Source organism: Crinia signifera, chromosome 3 (genome assembly GCF_055691185.1).
Source record: "Crinia signifera chromosome 3, ASM5569118v1, whole genome shotgun sequence".
NCBI classification, from domain to species: Eukaryota; Metazoa; Chordata; class Amphibia; order Anura; family Myobatrachidae; genus Crinia; species Crinia signifera.
Genome location: NC_139219.1, coordinates 277292188 through 277312891, shown reverse-complemented (window position 1 = coordinate 277312891; position 20704 = coordinate 277292188). Strand labels below are relative to the sequence as shown.

Below are 20704 nucleotides of genomic sequence, written 5' to 3'. Positions count from 1 at the left end.
ACAGGGTATGTGTAGGTGTGATTTCCATGAACCAGTGTGCTTTTGGCAATTATGGCCGTGTATTCAAAGCGACTATTATTATTATTACATTTTATTTATAAGGCACCACAAGTGGTGCGCAGCGCCGCACATACAGCACACATTAAAACAATACAACTGGGTTGCCTACCTGACCCGCTCCTTCAGGGAGAAAATGCTCTGTTTCTGGACTTCCCTGGTAATGTATGATTGCCATCACCTGTGGTGAGCTAGGTAATTGATAAGAAAGGTGTCACCACAGGTAAAGGCAATCATTCATTACCAGGGAAGCCCAGGAACAGAGCATTTTCTCGCTGAAGGAGAGGGTCAGGTAGGCAACCCTGCAATACAGACTACCAGGGACGTCCAGGAACAGAGCATTGTGTACCGAATGGAATGGGTCATGTTGGAGGGTATGCAGTCTGCATGTTACGAGGGGCAGGTTGTCGTTAATAAACATAAATGATTACAAGTGATTAATGTTGCTTTAAATGTATGGACTTCATCATGAATATCACATCAGTTCCTGGAAATCACTCGCTGTATCATATATCCCTGTTTTCCACATACTTCTTTTTACATTTTGATTATATTCAATTTAAGGGAGCAATTAGCTCTCTAATTTTCTACACTGTGTTACACTTCTCTATCTTTTGCTAAATAACTTTGCATTTGTTTATAATTCCTGGGGTATTTCCCCTGTGATAAATGTGGCATTCCTTCTCTTGACGACCACCGGTAGTGTTAAATGACACAGAACCCAGTATTAATGACCACTACGGTTAAAAGTGATCCTAGAAAGGTGGGGCCACTCATTTCCCTCTGCTACCTAATTATAAAATACCCGCATCCCCCCCATTAACTAGAGCCAGTGGTAGGGTTTCTGGCACCCGCTACAAACTATAATGCTCTTCTGTTTAAGGCCAAGGTGGGGTTGAACTGGTTCCCCCTCACCATTACAGGTGGTGGAACTCATAGTAGCCTGTGAAATATCGTGGGCATCCGGGATGCCTGACAGGGGTTCTGTAAGTATTCTTACTTTCCACCTTAGTATATACTTGCCTACACTCCCGGAATGGCCAAGAGGCTTCCAAAAATTGAGTGACACTCCTGGCCAACCAGAAAAGTGGGCAAGTCTCCCGTATCACGCAGATCGCTCAGAAATTAAGCATGGATCACTCTGTATGTATGCCACCGATCAATGGGGATGCGCGCTGCCAGTCGCCCGCTCAGATCTTGAGCACATGCAGCACAATCTAACTAGATCTTGACGGCATCAAGAAACTGAAGTTAGCACAGATCGCTATGTGCTGGGTGATCTAACCAGTAATGTGTGCTGAATGATCTGTGCTAACTACTGTAGATCACTCAGCACAAAAAGTCACCTGTGGGTACGGGGCTTTAAACGTTATCATTTTTTTTGTGGATGTGGCTTACTCCTGCCTGAATCCACACTGATCAGTGGCCTCTAGGAACCAAGTTCTCTCCTCTACACACACATTTTATACAAAGGGCAGAATGTAATTCCCCCCGAGTTCAGCGGAACTCTGACTTTTTTTAATGGGCAATCATTTACAAGGCATGGTGCTGCCTTGTAAGTGATTGTCCCCTTAAAAAAACGTCCAAGTTCAGCCGGCCTCCCGAACTGCCGCCGAACTCGGGTGGTATTTTATTCTACCCAACATGTCTCCATTTGTGAAAAATGAATTTTGGTTTGCCTCTTGTGTGTATGTTCCCCTATTTGCTTGAGAGATGTCATGATACACATGTAACCGTCTTCGTCTTCCCCCTTTGCAGGGTCCCTGGGTCCTGGAGCTGTCGCTGCTATTGTCCTGGCCGCTCTGCTCGGCACCTCCGTCCTCATCGCTCTGATTGTTATCACACTCAGAAAGTTTTCTGCTTCTTAAACCAATAAAGAATCACATTGTGTTCTACCCTTCATGGTCAAGATACAACTGTCAGATAAAAAACGAGTAGACTACAGATCAAACCCCTGTTCTTCGACAAATGGCTTTATACTGTATTTAAAGCAAACTTTTAGGAACTTAGGTTCACAGAACCCAAACATTTCAAACATGAGCCAAAATATAGGATCAAAAGCCGTATCCAACCACGGTGCTCATCACCAGAAATATAATACCGGCCTAAAAAGAAAAAAGCACATTGCCTGATCTCACACATAGCAATAACATGACGAAGGGATTGTCACGCCATTCTAAAAGCATCATTCTCAGATGAAATATAAAGACATGCTAATGCAATTTGCGTAATGATCCTGCTAATACTAAAGTTTTAACCAATAAATAATAATAATAATAAAAAACATGAACACTCCAATATAAGGAGATATGATGGTTTGCTTCAGTGGTCTTTCAGACAGGTTTACACAATCGGCTGTCCTCCAGCTGCTGCTGAACACCAACTCCCAATACACTGTGCCAGCGCAGCATGCTGGGAGTTGTAGTTCCATGACAGCTTACTAGGCTACAAAGATATGTATATACCCCATATATAATCTGTGTATATATATTTTTTTGTGAGTGTGTGTTTATTTTGTGTGTGTAATGTGGTAGATCTTCTGCAATCATTATCTTGCTTAAAAGAACTTAACAATATCATGTCCTGTTGCAGTAACCTATGGGCGCCTGTAGAGTAGAAACACACGTTTGTAGATAATATACATATATTTATATAGAATATTTGCATCGCGTCACAGACACACTGCTCCTCGCCCCAACCCTGAGCATGCTGCCCCATCCAGTATCCGGGTGGTCATTGCCGAGTCCTGCTTCCCATCTTCCGCCGGTCTTTGTTCTGACTGCCATCATCAGATTTGTGCACCCGAAAGCACTCCTTCAGATTCTGCGTCCTGATGTCTTTGTTCAATATTTCCTCTGTCACCGTGCTGGGGAACCAGCCCCTCTCTTGGTCGTGCAAACGTTCTCCGAACACCCAACCTGGAATCCACAAAAAAAAAAAAGGGTAAAGTGAAGTCCAAAAACCCCATAAAAAAATGTAATGGTATTTTTACAGCTAATGCTCAGACAACGGCATTAACTAAATATCTCATTAGGATAGTAGTAATTCTACTAATAGTGTATACTATATATGAGCTGTTAATTCTAGCATATAGCTAGAAACCATGTAATCTTCAGTTTTTCCCAGAAAATCAGCACTGTAGTTTATTATAATAATGCTCCCATTATAATTAAGTAACAATAAACGTAAATCTGCCAGTTGCAATGTGAATAGGGAAGGGGGTGTGGGTGGAGGAGTTGCTGTGACTACTATAAAAGTATATTGTTACACATTGGTTGATTACTCTGTCAGATGGATTTCTATTACGTCACAGTATAGCTTGCATTACTTATCTTCATATTCAATGATTTAAAACCGCTTTGGTGGCAAATTAGCTCAATTATTGCCCCCTGCACCATTGCATCATCATATTGCTGGTAGATGCTATAAAATAAGCAAATTACATAACGATAATATATATAAGGGACATTACTTCCCCATTTCAATTCAGAAATAAGCTTCTTCATTTACTTAAACCTTAAATTGCTTATGTCAAACAATAGGTTTTGGCATATTGGCAAAGTAATCTATGACTTCCGAAACAATGACACAACACTGGTGAGTACCACAGTTCTTGGGCATTACTGGACCAGTCCAGGGTCGGTTCCCTCTTTGCTTGGTTCCACATCTTTTATTCATGGACTGGTGTTGAGCCCAGCTCCACACCCCCAGCCCAATACAAACATGGAGAAGCAGCAGCTAAGGTAACAAGCTGCCAGCTGCAGCCAATCAGTGGCAACACTGGCTCTGGTACTCAGTCTGGGGGCACCAGGAGTAAAAGTGGGGATGGGATGGAATCATTCAGTTATTTAGATGCCCCCTCTACCCTGGAACCATTGGCATTGTCTAGGTCCCAACCAATGTGTGCAGTCTGATACTTGCACTTCAAGTTGCATCTACATTATCTACTTTATTAGATATGACATTACACATTGGTGTCCCAGTATAGCTATCCATGTTTAACCATATATAGTTAAATATCAGTGAAACATAATTGCTGTGCAAATGTTTCTTTGTACCTTGGTGATGCACAAAGTGTTGGATGCCATTGTGTGAATGTGCTCGGTGCCAGTGGCATCAGTGACATCACTAGTCCTCTTGGGAACTGGCGGGCTACTTTCTCAAGCACTAATGATTTATCTAATACAGGGGTCCTCAAATTATGTTGCTCTGGGACCCCATCAGACAATAAAAATAATGACAGGACCCCAGCAAGTTACTGCAGAAGGTCATCACATCACATGTGTAGTCAGCAAACAGCACATACATGGCAGAGGCACAAAATGATGGGAGGAGTCTAAAATAGACAATTGAAAAGATTTTTCAGACTCCTTGAATCACTGACTGAGATAGGAAAAGTCATCAGCCTGATGGTCAGCAACATGGAGTCGTGACCCAATGCGGAGAAGGTCAGGACCCACCGTTTGAGAACCGCTGATCTAATAATAAAACAATTACTTTGCTAATGCTCCTTTCTAAACAACAGGAGAGTATTTATTAAACCTGGTAGTACCTATTAAGGGGAGTATTCTGATTTAATCAGTCCCCTGTGTGTTCGCATTGAGGAACGATTTTTCGCGACTGCACATAGTCATTTATGTGCATGTGCAACCGCTGTGTGCGAGTGGCCCCGGCGAATAGATTATTCGCCCGGTGCTCGCACACAACAGTGCAGGTGAGGGGTGTGGGGTGGCAGCCCGAAGGATGCGTCCATGGGAGCGCCCAGCGTTTCATGAGCATTCCGATGAAACCGCTGGGTGTTCTCGGGGCAGGCAGCTGACGTCAGCGAATGTCAGCTGCCCGTCCGCTTCCCACACAGGGCGCGCGCAGATCTGAGACACCACAGAGGTTTCTCAGATCTGCGAGTGCTCGCAAAATCTTTCGATGGTCAACAATCATCGAATGATTTTGTCCCTGTGCGCAAAGCTGCGAATGGACGCTTATGCAAAATATCCATCCATTCGCAGCCTTGCGAGTCAACCAGAATCAAATTTCAAAGGAGAAGAGATGGCTTGCACTGACTGTAGCATAAGGTCAAATTAGTGAACCAACTATATCTAAGATGAAAATATTGATATTATATATTAACTTGTTGGTGGTGCTCCCTAGAGTTATGGGTAACCATAAATGAGAAAAAGAAAAAAGATAACTCTCTTTTTAGGGGCACTAACTTTTGCTGTAAAATTGATTTACAATTTCATACACATGGGTGGAAGAAGACAATACAATATGCGAAAACGATCTCACCTGGAGACCGAAGAGTGAGGAGAAATTAGAAAGGGGGAGAAAATACAGAGGAAGAGGGGGGAAAAGGGAATAGACTGGGTTGACCTAATTCTGAGCACACTTTAAGTGGATGTTTGTTATTTTGAGAGTGAATTGGTGTCCAATGTTGGGTAAGGATGGTGATGTACACAATAAACATTTATCTCAAAAGATGGAGTCTAGGTTGTTGTCCCTTTAAGGACTCAACATGCCCTCTGATAGACAATGAGGGATACAAATTGAATAACCTTGAACTACAATTATACACAAATTGTCTTGGTTACTGTCCCTTTAAGAGTAACTATTTACCCTGCATGCGTAAATATATTCTTATACTCTCAAACAAACCACTTGAAGGTAATAGTGAAAACAGATTAGTATTTAGACTGCAGCTAAGCACAGATAGTGTACACAGCTACACATATGAAAAATATTTTGTGAAAAGTATTTTTGTTCAAATTTTTTAATGCTTAAGTCAGTGGTTCCCAAACTGTGTGCCGTGGCACCCTGGGGTGCCTCAGGACAGTTGCAGGGGTGCCCTGAGTTGGTGGCCCAGGACCAATTAAAATGATTTATGATCAATATCACAGACAAAACCAGTGCTACCAATGATAACATTGACAAACAGTAGTAAATCCTGTCATGTAACTGACCCTAAGGATGACATATAAACACAATTTAATATTTTTTTTTCTAAATTTATCAATAATTAACATTCGGCCTAGGGGTGCCGTGAAATTGTTTTGAGGCTCAAGGGCGCCGTGATTCAAAAAAGTTTGGGAACCACTGGCTTAAGTGATAAAGTGTATCAGCTTATATAATTTAATGAGCACCACTTGTGATCTTCCGCAGAATCACTTGGGTCAACCAGAATAAAAGGTCCTAAATGTGTTCCATTGGGTCAGAACACAGGACTGAAGCAATAAAACAAACACAGCATGTAGACGGGGTTCTGAGTATATGCAGCTATCAGATCCATATGGTGACCAGTGCAATGCAGGTATTCTCTGCAGACTGTTCTAAACGTCCTTGGCTCCCAATACATATCAATTACATACTTTGTACTGGTCTTATTCAAAATCAGCTTTGACAAACAGAGCAATAAACTGCTTTACTAAAATGTCATGTTTTCTAGTTTTCTTTGGTCACCGGGTGCAGAAATGTATGGGACAGAAAAACAATATTACATACAGTTCTACAGCACTAATTGTGTGCTTTGTTTCTTTACAGATACATTAAGAAGAAAGTATTTATGAATGCAACGTTCTGTTACTGTAGCCTGAATTTGGCTTTGGGGAGACTATTTTTAGATTTGTATGAGTGTGTTTTACATATTGACATAATTACATTTGAAACAAGTGTCTCTGGCAGCAAGATATCTTCATTACTGCCATCTGCACTTCTATGAATTAGTTGCTTGTCATTCTCCCATTATTTCAGCAATGCAGCACTGAATATCTGTGAACCCAATGCTAGTGTTACCTCATGTGTAATGGTCTACATTAACACCGGGTAATGACGAAAATATTCGGTACTTGTTTAGTTTCAGGGCGGCAGTGTGATATCGCATGTACCTGTTCATAACCCCACTATCCACTACGCATGGAGTTGATTTTATATAGTGTGGCGAGCCACCGAGCACGAAGCTTAGCGAGCCCCTATAGGGGACGCGGATTACTTTACAGGTATTCCGCGTCCCATCGTGGGGCTCGCTGCGCTCGACACGGAATACATGTAAAGTAATCCGCGTCCCATCGCGGGGCTCGCTGCGCTCAACACGGAATACATGTAAAGTAATCCGCGTCCGCTCGCCACACTTCAGCTTGCTTCGCTCGCCACACTATATTAAATCAACTCTATGCGTAGTGGATAGTGGGGTTATGAACAGGTACAAAATTGGATCGCATGCAAATCGTACGCAAATCGCATGCGATATCTCTCGCCGTGAAACTAAACAACTACCAGATTTTCTTCTTACAGTGTTTGACCGAGTTCTTAGGTTCTGTCTTCCCTGTATCTCCCTGACATCTGCAGCTAATTATAAGAAATGCAATAATGCTTTACAATAATACAGTCTGTTATACCATGCCAGGGAGGCTAGCCAAACCTGTACTAATCTAGTATATCTAATATACCATGCCAGGGAGGCTAGCCAAACCTGTACTAATCTAATATATCTGTTATACCATGCCAGGGAGGCTAGCCAAACCTGTACTAATCTAATATATCTGTTATACCATGCCAGGGAGGCTAGCCAAACCTGCACTAGTCTAGTATATCTGTTATACCATGTCAGGGAGGCTAGCCAAACCTGCACTAGTCTAGTATATCTGTTATACCATGCCAGGGAGGCTAGCCAAACCTGCACTAGTCTAGTATATCTGTTATACCATGCCAGGGAGGCTACCCAAACCTGTACTAGTCTAGTATATCTGTTATACCATGCCAGGGAGGCTACCCAAACCTGTACTAGTCTAGTATATCTGTTATACCATGCCAGGGAGGCTAGCCAAACCTGCACTAGTCTAGTATATCTGTTATACCATGCCAGGGAGGCTACCCAAACCTGTACTAGTCTAGTATATCTGTTATACCATGCCAGGGAGGCTAGCCAAACCTGCACTAGTCTAGTATATCTGTTATACCATGCCAGGGAGGCTACCCAAACCTGTACTAGTCTAGTATATCTGTTATACCATGCCAGGGAGGCTAGCCAAACCTGTACTAGTCTATTGTATCTGTTATACCATGCCAGGGAGGCTAGCCAAACCTGTACTAATCTAGTATATCTGTTATACCATGCCAGGGAGGCTAGCCAAACCTGTACTAGTCTAGTATATCTGTTATACCATGCCAGGGAGGCTAGACAAACCTGCACTAGTCTAGTATATATGTTATACCATGCCAGGGAGGCTACCCAAACCTGTACTAGTCTAGTATAACAGTTATACCATGCCAGGAGGGCTAGCCAAACCTGCACTAGTCTAGTATATCTGTTATACCATGCCTGGGAGGCTAGCCAAACCTGCACTAGTCTAGTATATCTGTTATACCATGCCAGGGAGGCTACCCAAACCTGTACTAGTCTAGTATATCTGTTATACCATGCCAGGGAGGCTAGCCAAACCTGCACTAGACTAGTATATCTGTTATACCATGCCAGGAGGGCTAGCCAAACCTGCACTAGTCTAGTATATCTGTTATACCATGCCAGGAGGGCTAGCCAAACCTGCACTAGTCTAGTATATATGTTATACCATGCCAGGGAGGCTAGCCAAACCTGTACTAGTCTAGTATAACAGTTATACCATGCCAGGAGGGCTAGCCAAACCTGCACTAGTCTAGTATATCTGTTATACCATGCCAGGGAGGCTAGCCAAACCTGTACTAGTCTAGTATATCTGTTATACCATGCCAGGGAGGCTAGCCAAACCTGCACTAGACTAGTATATCTGTTATACCATGCCAGGAGGGCTAGCCAAACCTGCACTAGTCTAGTATATATGTTATACCATGCCAGGACAGCTAGCCAAACCTGTACTAGTCTAGTATATATGTTATACCATGTCAGGATGGCTAGCCAAACCTGTACTAGTCTAGTATATCTGTTATACCATGCCAGGAGGGCTAGCCAAATCTGCGCTAGTCTAGTATATATGTTATACCATGCCAGCAGGCTAGCCAAACCTGTACTAGTCTAGTATATCTGTCATACCATGCCAGGAGGGCTAGTCATACCTACACTAGTCTAGTATATCTGTTATACCATGTCAGGGAGGCTAGCCAAACCTGTACTAGTCTAGTATATCTGTCATACCATGCCAGGAGGGCTAGTCATACCTACACTAGTCTAGTATATCTGTTATACCATGTCAGGGAGGCTAGCCAAACCTGCACTAGTCTAGTATATATGTTAAACCATGCCAGCAGGGCTAGCCAAACCTGTACTAGTCTAGTATATCTGTTATACCATGCCAGGGTGGCTAGCCAAACCTGTACTAGTCTAGTATATCTGTTATACCATGCCAGGGAGGCTAGCCAAACCTGCACTAGTCTAGTATATATGTTATACCATGCCAGGGTGGCTAGCCAAACCTGCACTAGTCTAGTATATCTGTTATACCATGCCAGGAGGGCTAGTTGAACCTGCACTAGAATATTATGGTCGGATATAACATGCTAGGAGTTGCCACTGAACTAGTTTAGTAGAATACAGTATGCCAGGAAAGCTAGCAGAACCTGCTGAATTAGAAGAACAGGTTTTTTGATCAACATTATTTTTCGATCTTATCACATTTAGTATTCATTATTTCACAGCAAACTATTGTAAAGCTCCAATAAACATATTAATAAGATTTGTGATAGACATGGATTAACCAGAAAATATGCAGAGTAAAATAGAAAATTGCCAATCATTTCCATAAACATATACAAGTACAACCATACACTGTATAATATATATATATATATACACACACACACACACACACACACACACACACACACACACACACACACACAGTATATATAAATATATATTAAATCAAAGCGAAAATCTGTCCTTCTGTCTGTCTTTCTATACAAATCCACAGTTTACAAGCCAAGATATTGAAATTTTACATAGGAGCGTTTTAAAACACCCCCAAAGGCAGGGGTGGGACAGAGTATATCACGAGACAGCATAACTCCGGAATGGCTGGAGCAATTTACACCAAACTTGGTACACTTAAGATTTACAATCTGGGAGCAGCACAGAGTATTTCAGAAGACAGAATAACTCTGCAATGACTGGAGTAATTTACAACAAACTTGATATCAATTACAATCTGTGAACAAATACTGTGTAACACACACGTAGTGGTGAGGCAGCATCACAGACTATATGAGGACATGCATGATATGTCAGTATGAACCCACACACTGAGAGTTATATAGTGGCAGTAGCAGGGTCCCCCAGCAGAACAGAGTATTTCAGGATATGCATAATGTGCTGCGATTTAATGTAAATTAACGAAACAACTAAGGTTACTTATAATGTGTGTTTAATATTTAAATTTATTTTTGTAAACAATCATTCTTAAAATCCCACAGTCCCATTTGGGTTTTTTCCTGATTACATGGTAACTTTGGCACCATCACACACAGACACACAGCGACCATCTGTTGATCAGATCATTCTTAGCAAATCGGCATATCAGTGTCCATGGCCAATCTGCCCATCTCAGTACCTGTGTAGCCAACATCTAATGCTACCTTTATAATGGGGCTGTGCTGTGTACTCATCAGCTAATATAGGACAGAGCACAACACATCTGATATAAAATGCTCATAGATTCCACAGATCATGAGGGTTCCACGCTTTGCCCATCTGTGATTTATCCTGAATTCTATCTATCATGCCAATTATCATCCCCGACTCCCAGTGTCAAATACCATCCGTTCTCTTTATTACTGACAGAAAAGGTGAATGCACCATTGGAATTCTAGCGTAATGAAGGCCCTACTACCTTCTGAGCAGGTTATTCTGGTTCCTGACTTTGCTGTCCTGGATCATCCCTGCCCATTTGTTACTGACGGATTGTTCTGCCTGCTGCTGTTACCCTGACATGTATGTAGAGTCTAATCCTCTGCTGCCTAATATAATGCTTTACCTCAGTTTCCCTGATCCCTGAGCACCATGCCTTTCTGACACAGTGACCTAAACTGGCCCTGGCATCCAGTGTGGTGATTACATCTATCTTTATTCTCACTTTACCAGGTATTCTATCTTCTGTCCTCCCGTTTTTCACTCTCCAAATTGCGTGCTGCCTACTGTTACCCCAGCTACCTTTCTGTGGCCTCCTGTGACACAATTACATGCTGGTCTTGTTCAGTGGTGAAACCTTCCTCTTTTTTTAAACCCCAAAGCAATGGCTACCAAAAGCAGTATCGCAAGCAAGGGCGTGCAGGCCCTTTGGGTGTATACATGGGTTGCTATGAGACTAAACTGAATACCATTGTCTTCTGATTCTGCAAGGAACAGTTACCAAGAGATCCCTGTCACCCTGTACTGAGCCCTGCCAGGAGGATTCTAGAGATGTCTGCAGAATAAATGAGAGTCCTTTGCATATTTTCAGTTTATCTTTCCTATGCAGATAAGCATTGAGAAGATAGCATATTTGTGGCACAGTGACAGGTGTGGAGCCAGCCAATCACTCATGAAAAGACTTGTAGGCCGTTGCTCTGACTCCGATATTCTGTCTTTGAAATCTGTCAAGATTCTTATCAGAAGTCTCAAAATGCAGATGCCCCCGGGGCTCTCAGCCTGTCACTAGTGGGATACATACCATCATCTGTCTTGTCCAGGACATTGAGAAGGTCAGCCAGGTCCAGAGACAGCTCATCCGGCTCCTGAGAAATATATGGGTGTACACACTGTACCTGCGGGCAGTCTGTGGAAGGAGACAGCTGGATTTAGCATACGCATTATAAATAACACAATTCTGTTAAACATATACTGAGGCTTGTCTGCTGAGTACTGGGTGACGGCCTGAACAGAGGATTATACCATCAGACATGCAATAGTTTGGGAAATCCATGGGAATACCATAGTGGCACTAATACATGAGAACAATATCAAATAGTCAAATTATTCCTGGAAGCAATTATAATCAACAAGTGGCTTAATATAATTATAAACGCCTGTCAATCACAGATGTATAAACGAGGAGTAGTGAATAATTATGCACACATGGGCCTAATTCAGACCTGATCGCACAGCTGTGAATTCGCAGGCTGGGTGATTATAGATGGAGTGCACATGCACATGGCCGTAGGCCATCCTGCGATAAAATCCTGCTACTTTTTTTTTACCACTGGCCGTACGTATTTTCAGAAAGCCGGTGTTTGGGGGCATTTTCTGGGAGTGCCCAGGTGGTTTAGGGGAAGGCATGTGAAGTCCGCTCAGGCCCCAATCCGACTGTTTTTGTCGCAGCCGCAGAGTAAAGCTGGCCATACATCTACAGATCGATTGTCAGATTGGGCTGGTTGGAACAAAAACCTGGTAATATCTGAATGACAGTTTTTGTCAGTTTTCCAGCAATTCAAAGCAGATCACCTGTCATTTGCTCTCATCCATTACCAGGATGTTGTTCAAAGCAGCCCAATCTGACAATCGATCTGTAGATGTATGGCCAGCTTTAGTCCTGGGCTACATACAGACTGCACAAACTGGGCAATCATTTTATGGTGAGCGGATTGTGAATGGATTTGCAGCTATTCGCCGATCTAGTTAATTCGCAGCCCAGCAATCATGTCTAAATTAGGCCCCGTGCTTCAGAAGGGCCGGTCTGCCAGTCTCTATAGGTCTTCTGAGACACTCAGCTCACTAGAACATCTTTTGCAAACATATATAGTAAGTTAATATACATCATTAATGATCTTGCCATAAATAAGAGAATATGTGGAAGACTCAGTTCAGCTTGAGGTCCACTGGAATGTCACACAATGTGGGCTGTGCGTAATTCTGGAATTTAATAAGACTTTGCAATTTTTTGCAAAATTAAGCAATGTTTCTTACCGGTTATATTCCAGAATGCTCCTGTGGGCACTTGATCACCCAATATGAATTTAAACAATCTATAAAACTAGAGATGTGGGGTTCTTATCCACCCAAATCTTATAGATCCAAACTGAACCAAAACCAGTCTGGATCTCCTGAGCAGATCTGTTCTGAATATAGATTGTGAGCACTGCGCTAAAACAGATATAAGCAGCTCAATAAAAGGGTATGGCAATTAAATATAGATAATGAGCGCTAAATAAGGGATAGAATAGTAATAAAGAAAAGTGAAAGTTAAAAGCAAGAAAAAACTCTTTTAATTTTTTATTTAAATGTGGTGATTGGTTTGATTGACGTATTGTTTTGATTTTTGCATGCTTTACAAGTAAGACAGCAGTGAAAACCTTTTGTCAATTTATTATTTTGTTGTATTGTGGGCTTAATGAAGCTGGAGACGAGTTCTTGGCGTAGGTTTTTTGCTTTTTTGTAGGTTTTTGGAGACTTTTTTTTTTAAACAAAATAAATTGACAAAAGGTTTTCACTGCTGTCTTACTTGCAAAGCATGCAAAAATCAAAACAATACGTCAACCAAACCAATCACCTCATTTAAATCAAACGTCACCAAGAAAGAATATAACATCAAAGAGCACATTTCATGTGAATCAGAGGACGCCATATACCTTCTGTGTTGTCCATGTGGCCAGCAATATATAGGACAAACCAAAAGACAGTTAAAAATCAGGTTTTCGGAACATATCTACAATATTAAAAGAGGCCTCACTACCCACAGCTTGTCCAACCACTTTCTACAAGTGCATAACAAAAACCCATCAGGTTAATGCTGCATTGGAATAAAAAAAGTCAGCCAACACTGGAGAGGTGGCGACTTCATTCAATTACTCAAACAGACAGAAACAAAGTGGATCTATACAATGCAAACCCTGATGCCTAAAGGACTTAACATTGTACTTCGAACTTAATTCATTTTTATAAGTATGCAAATTTCATATATTTTTAATTTCCTCCATAATATTTTTTAACATCACCATTATCAAATATCTCTCTTTTTCTTCCTCCTTTTTCTATTTTTATTAAAACACCTTGATTCTCTTTTTAATGACACTGGTCATCTAAACTATATACCTATACCCAAAATAGGTTTCCATGTGGTTCCCACCGTTTTTATGATCCCTTCCGTTTTTTTCAATAAAGTTTTTTGCAAATAAAAAAAAAACAGAATAAACGCAAACTAGTCATTCTTGAAAAAGTGCTGAAGGCCTGTCGATGGATCTCCCCTGCACGCTATCTACCTATTCATTCCAGCTGAAGCGGCACCCGTCGGTTATTTTTCAGGTATTTTTCTTGCTTTTAACTTTCACTTTTATTTATTACTATTCTATCCCTTATTTAGCGCTCATTATCTATATTTAGATCTGTTCTTAATGGAGTCCCAGTTTTGATTTTCCCACATTCCGAAATTTGGATTTTTAAAATCAAAATTTTTGGTTTTGAATTGCAATTTTTTTTTATCAATCAAATTTTTTTTTTTTTTATAAATTTTGCCCAACAACCATGGGCAGGATTTTTTTTAACCAAACAAAAAACTGCATCCAAAGCAAAACACTTGAGGGTGGATTTGTCAAAGCCAGAAGACTGGGGTCCATACACATATCTACTTTTATCATACTTCTCATCAGTCCAGATTTCTGACAGTCAGAAGAAAACACAATTTTCTGCTAAACTACTGTTTCTGTAGTAAACGGGCGTGGCATGGGTGACAAGAACAAATAAAACAAGTAAAACCGAGGGAGGAACATAAATAATGGAGGGAGGAGAGAGATGTTGAGAGTACAGTTCCATACACATGGGGCGGCGGAGCCTCTGTGCTGAGCGAAGTGTCAAGCACAGATCACTCAGCACACATTGTTGCACACAGTGCAATGCAACTGCGCTGTGTGCTGAGTCATCTATGCTGAGCAGGGTTTTGCTTATAGGCAAAACCCTGCGATCTAAGCAGAATAGACAGTGCATGCACTGTCTATCTTTGTGGGCGATGGCGAAGCACGGGACCGCACATCGCCATTGCTATAGGGTGTAGACACGGTGCGATCGGTGCTTCAGAGATCTGGTCAAATCGCTTAGGAATGGAGCTTAAATCGCCCCGTGTGTATGCCTCTTGAGATGGAGTTCAAGAAAGAGGGAATGTAAAAGATAAAAATAATAACACAGGACAGCAGCTAGTTAATTATATAACGAACGATGGAAAACACTTATTTTTGTAATGTTATAAATATACAGAAGCGTAGCATTTTCGCTTTCATTTTCAGAAAAGATATCTTATAAACGCTGTTACCTAAAACTCGAGCAGTGATGGATACAAATTTTGTTCTCCGATTAGGTACTAAAGACGTCATCCATCGCTTCATTTCGCTCCTGAAAGACATGTTAAAGTCACATTCAGATATATTTAGAATTCGCACCACACTACAGTAGGAGGCCCATTTACAAACATCTCATTACCAGCAGCATGTTAATTTACTACAGCAGTGATACTAACAAGTATGCCTTTGGAACAACATTATTTCCCTCGCAAGTGAGGTCCAGTAACGTCCTCCTCCTCAGTTTACCATTGGCAGCGATGGGCTTCTGTATTATAAGCATGCGCAGTGACCAGTCTGCACATCTGCATTACTGGATCACCTGGCAGAGCCAGTAAGGAATGTCTGGAAGTCTTCACTAGTGGCTGCTCCAGGTGCCTATTTCCAGCAATGGAGAAAGAAGAAGGCCGTAACCCCATTAGGCGAGTGCTAAATGAGTTATGTCTCATTCTTAAATGTGGCTGCTAGTATCACAACCACTACAAAAGCCAGTTACTGTACCTGGGTCATTAAGCACAGTGTATGATCCGTTGTACATTGGGAGGCTCCTCCCTCTGGGCAGGATGTACAAACCTCCTGCTGTACATCCTGCCACACAATGCGCTAATTGCATATGTAATAACATATGCGATTAGTAATGCAAAGGGAAGCTCTCCTGATAAAAGCTGCCCTATGGGATCAGTGCTGGCCACTGGACTTCTGGGTTCATGACCCAGGATTCCATCTGCACATGCCCAGAGTGGCGCTGTTGGCCAAAGGGGTTGCAGGGAGGGATCTGATTGGATCCATCTGACAGCACAGAAGCAGAAAATAGTACATAGGCTTTTATAGGGTAACAACAGCTATAGCTTAAATACATATGGGAAATGCGAAAAAATAACAGAAAATAGGGTTATTACCGAATTTTCCCTTTAGTACATTTCACCCTCTGTGTTGTTTTTGGTCACTCAGGAGAACTAAAAACAAAAAACTGAAAAGTCCCAAGGCGCTACCGGTCCTTGCAGCCGAAATTCCAAATTGAGGACCACTGGGTAATCCTCCTGTGCAAATCTTCCAAAACAAATGGGAATTCCTGGCGCTGGACTTGTATGTTCAGGAGAACTGTTTATATGGATCAGACGTTTGAATGAAGAGTGGGAGACCTTCAGTCCTCCTATAATGCCACAGAAAGTGGCCAACTAAATCATACACCCAGTGTACATGCATGTGTTTCCCTGGCAACCAGGAGCCATATGTGAGGGCAGCCAGTCAGTCAGCCTTTGGTAGTATATATTAATCAAGACACTGTACATAATGAAGCGTTAGCTTTAACACATATGTAATAGGAAAAGGATCGCTGGCAGTGATAAGGTTATTGATGCAGTTTGACCCGTTTGAATACAATACAATACAAACATTGGTTTTGCCTAGGCCTTGGCGACCCACTGTACATATATAGACGGCTCTGCAGATTGACGTGTTACTGACATGTCCCATGTATGACTATAGAGGCAGAAGGATGGCATTTTCTCACATAGCCCAAGTACAGTAAGGGCATCTTTGTGTAATTGCTGACCGGCACAGAGACACATATATACAGGTCCAAATAGTAGCATTTGTGGATGCCCAAGAGCTGGTGCAAATACATGATAGCAATGATGATGATGACAAGCACTAATAATAATGGCCTGTGAATGATTGTCATTTCCGAATGCACCACTGACCCTGATACATGCTTTCTTTATTTGCACTTGCAAATATTGCTTTTGTCTACATATTTTAGCAAACATAGTTTTTGTACCGGCCTTATTACAGATGGGTTTCCAGCTTTACTGGGAGGAATGCAACTATTTAGCACCCCCATATAATGTGATTGGACATTGCAGGGAATATTCAATTGTTGCTTGTTATTGAGCATATTGCGCTCATTATGGTTGGGCTTAGCTGCAGAGCAGCTAAAAAAGCCAGACCAATGGGCGCAACTTAAAAACTTCCATTTGACATCTCCAGCCTGTCACTTTTTGCTCACTTCAGCTTGCCACTCCCAGGGGGTGTGAGCTAAAGTGCAGGCACCAGCAAACAATCGTGCTCCAACAAAGCAACAATTGAATAACTCCACTGGGCTCCTGCAAGCTGTCAGCGATAAAATAATTGAAATCCCCCAGCTGAATGCTACCTTTGATTTGTCCAACTTGGCATCAACCCCAAAGTGCGAGCGCACATTGTTTTGTATTCATGGGATAACAGTTTCACACAGTGTTTCAGTTACTATCAGCAAGTTACTCACTGGGAAGTAGCCTTTAACATATATGTAAACTCCCTTTCATGGGTGTTCTCTAGAAGTCTCAGGATAAAGACATTAGCCAGGGTTTGACCCTGATCTTCCAGCTCTTCTACACGAAGGAGACCACGTGCGGCAACATCAAATACTTGATATCGGTCCCTGAAATGGAATAAATGTTTGAGATGTGGCATAGTAGCAAATTTACAAAGTTCCAAACCTACCAGATCATGTGCTGTAGGAAAAAACATGACATCTACGGCTACAACCACAATTTTATTAATAATGTAGCTTTTTTCTATATTCATTTATGGACCTAACACTGCTGAACTACAATAGGTGATCCTCTGTAGTACACAATCCCAGATCAGGAAAACGCCTACAGGGCTCCGGAATAACGCCTGGAATGCATTTGTGATCTATGATCACCATGCATGGTTACTCTTGCACTTCTACTAATAGAAGAAGAAAGCCTTATGTCTGCCAACATACAGAGATCGCTCATGGAAACATGTATTCACCCTTCAAAGATCCCTTGATTCCAAGAACCCTACAGGCACAATGGGATACCTGCAGTTTGGGAAATAATGACCTCTGCCAATGATGCAATCATGAAAATGACATCTTGGCATCTGAACCTCTGGCAGGGGTGTGTATTTCCATAGCGGTTGGGTCCAAGGGGTCAAGTGATTAAGAGCTTCATCTTTGTGGAATTCCCATTTTAATTCCAGTGTCTTCATGAGGCACTACTCACCCGGGCTGACGTTTGCACAGGAGCAACAGGTCATTAAAGAGGAAAAGATACACAGGGCGGAAGAGCTTTTTAGTGCGGAGGGTGCGAGACGTGCGTGGTCCAGACATCTGCTGTAGTTCACCTTGCTTCAACAACCAACGGGAGTGAGAGATGATTGGCACAGACTGTGAGGAGGAAAAATGCATTAAGGAACTGTAGGGCAGATGAATGAATGAGTGATAAGGGAGGAGGAGTGAGCAAGTGGAGATGCACCTTCCCTGCTCTGCCGGCACTGGCATCCCAACTGCTGGTCATCTGTATGTATCCTGTTACCTGCAGTGCCACCCATGTCATTCATTCATCCCTCTGGCTCCCCTCCACTATGTTCAGTGGCCACCAGTCTCTTCCACTAGTTTGCTATTCATTTCATAATTCTAATAGATGTCACTTTAAATCATAAACTTAAAAGATTGAGTACCCTGAAATACCCCCTAACAGACCAACTTCTTTTTTTGTGGCCTGTGATTGAATCCTCCATCCCCTTTCAAAGACCCGCAAGTCGTTGGTTGTGCAATGGTAGTTGTTACTGTGTGTCTTGGCAGCTGCTGCATAATGTCACGTGTGTGTGTGTGTGTGTGTGTATATGTATATTATTTCTAGATGGTGATTTTTGATGACGATCATACTTAACTTAAATCAATAACTGAGGTACCATTTTCAAAATTAAGTTCTCTGCTTCTGATGAATTGTTAATTTAGAATTGCACATTGTACTGTTTGTTTAAAAATCAAATTTAAGGTGTGTACACACGGCAGATCCTGCCGTGAGATGCGAGTCCTGACGCGATCAGATCGCATTGGGACTCGCATCGCACGGCATGCTAGAGGGGCACAATTTAGACTATATAGCGCAGATCTGCACTATATAGTCTTGCCTGCCCTCTCTATCTGGCTGCCGATTTGTGCTCACACGGGAGCGCGCATCGGCAGTGTATCGGGCTCGCAAGCCCTAAAAAAGCATGTGATTTGCATGCGATATGGCTTCCGATGTTCACTATATCGGGAACTTCGGAAGCCAAATCTTACCATGTGTACACACTATAAAAATAAGCGCAGTTGAGATAGCTTTTCGCGATCATCTGCATACTCTGTTCACCTGCCAATATACCTGAGTTGCAAAATCTACTCTGTGTGACTATAGAATGTGAGGGTCTGTGCGTCTGCAGAAACCTGCGCCATCCACTGATTTTCTGCAACTATCATCATTAGTATCATATGGATCTCTTGCACCAGCCACATGTTCGGTGTACATCCATCAGGTGCAGGCTTCCCTTTCCCATATAGACAACTCAGAATCGTACTTCCACACATATACAATGACAATCCAACAAGTCAGTATGGTTCTGTGCAGTCATTATGCCACAGCCCAGTTCCCAACCTGAAATGCCCTATTTCACAGAAAAAAACTGATGTATCCAACTCTGAATAGTCCAGACATGCAAAATGCTCAAAGTCACTTCTGTGCATGATGCCCTATATGCAAAACTTTGCTGTACTTAGGGGGAAACGAGCAGGGAAGATCTGATCGCAGTACAAATTTGTTTGGAAAATGGGCAAAACCATGTGCACTGCAGGTGGGGCAGATGTAACATGTGCAGAGTAAACACTGTCTGCATTTTTTTACACTGCAGTTTAGATTTCAGTTTTAACACACCCCACCCAAATTGAACTCTCTCTGCACATGTTACATCTGCCCCACCTGCCATGCACATGGTTTTGCCCATTTTCCAAACAAATTTGTACTGCAATCAGATCTGAATAAGGGCCATAGTTAGGACCTGAAACTTCCATTTTTATAGCAGACCCAACAAAGGGCTTCTATACACACTTTCTTGTAAGTCCTTTTTTATGTAACACAAGGGAGAATATTTATCAAACCTTGAGATAAAGTGGTAAAGTTACCCATAACAAACAATCAGATTCTAACACTTGTTTAGCTAGCACAGTCTATAAAATATCATGTAGAAGCTGATTGGTTACTACGATCAACTTTATCATGACCCCCTTAGAATTATTATTTTTTAAATGGGGGATTTGTGTTAAAAGCTAAATTATCATCAGATTGTTAAACTACACATCAATATTATTTCCCCCAAAATAAAATTGTTCCCATCTTCAGGACAGAAAAACCAGCCCTACTAAGTATTCTTTTCCAGCATAAAAACATGAAATCCAAGGAATTGTTACACCTTTTATGCATGAATATACTATTCTATCTATCTGTAATTATTTGAAAATGAGAATAGATGTTTGATAACAATGTAACATATGTTCTGAAGTTGAAAGAAAAGTAAAATAGTTGAAATTGCCAAATATGCCCAGGAGCCCGGTGGAACTGGTGGCTGACCCCTCAAAAAGGGCCAACTTCTGCTT

At 41.8% G+C, this 20704-nt stretch overlaps 2 protein-coding genes across 3 annotated transcripts in view; one reads left to right on the top strand and one right to left on the bottom strand.

Annotated features, from left to right (window-relative positions):
• The window catches only part of SNORC (secondary ossification center associated regulator of chondrocyte maturation), a 46736-nt gene extending 41288 nt beyond the window's left edge, over positions 1 to 5448 (top strand). The window contains exon 3 of the mRNA XM_083178138.1: positions 1816 to 5448. Within this exon, the coding sequence (XP_083034264.1) occupies positions 1816 to 1925 (110 nt within the window). The 3' untranslated portion in view covers positions 1926 to 5448. The remainder of the gene's footprint in view (positions 1 to 1815) is intronic.
• The window catches only part of NGEF (neuronal guanine nucleotide exchange factor), a 133635-nt gene continuing 114945 nt past the window's right edge, over positions 2015 to 20704 (bottom strand). For both annotated transcript variants that reach the window (XM_083178135.1, XM_083178136.1), the window contains 5 exons: positions 18294 to 18457; positions 17546 to 17701; positions 15255 to 15334; positions 11688 to 11792; positions 2015 to 2975 (listed from right to left, as the gene is read on the bottom strand). In XM_083178135.1, coding sequence (XP_083034261.1) covers positions 2791 to 2975; positions 11688 to 11792; positions 15255 to 15334; positions 17546 to 17701; positions 18294 to 18457 — 690 coding nt within the window. In that variant the 3' untranslated portion in view covers positions 2015 to 2790. The remainder of the gene's footprint in view (positions 2976 to 11687; positions 11793 to 15254; positions 15335 to 17545; positions 17702 to 18293; positions 18458 to 20704) is intronic.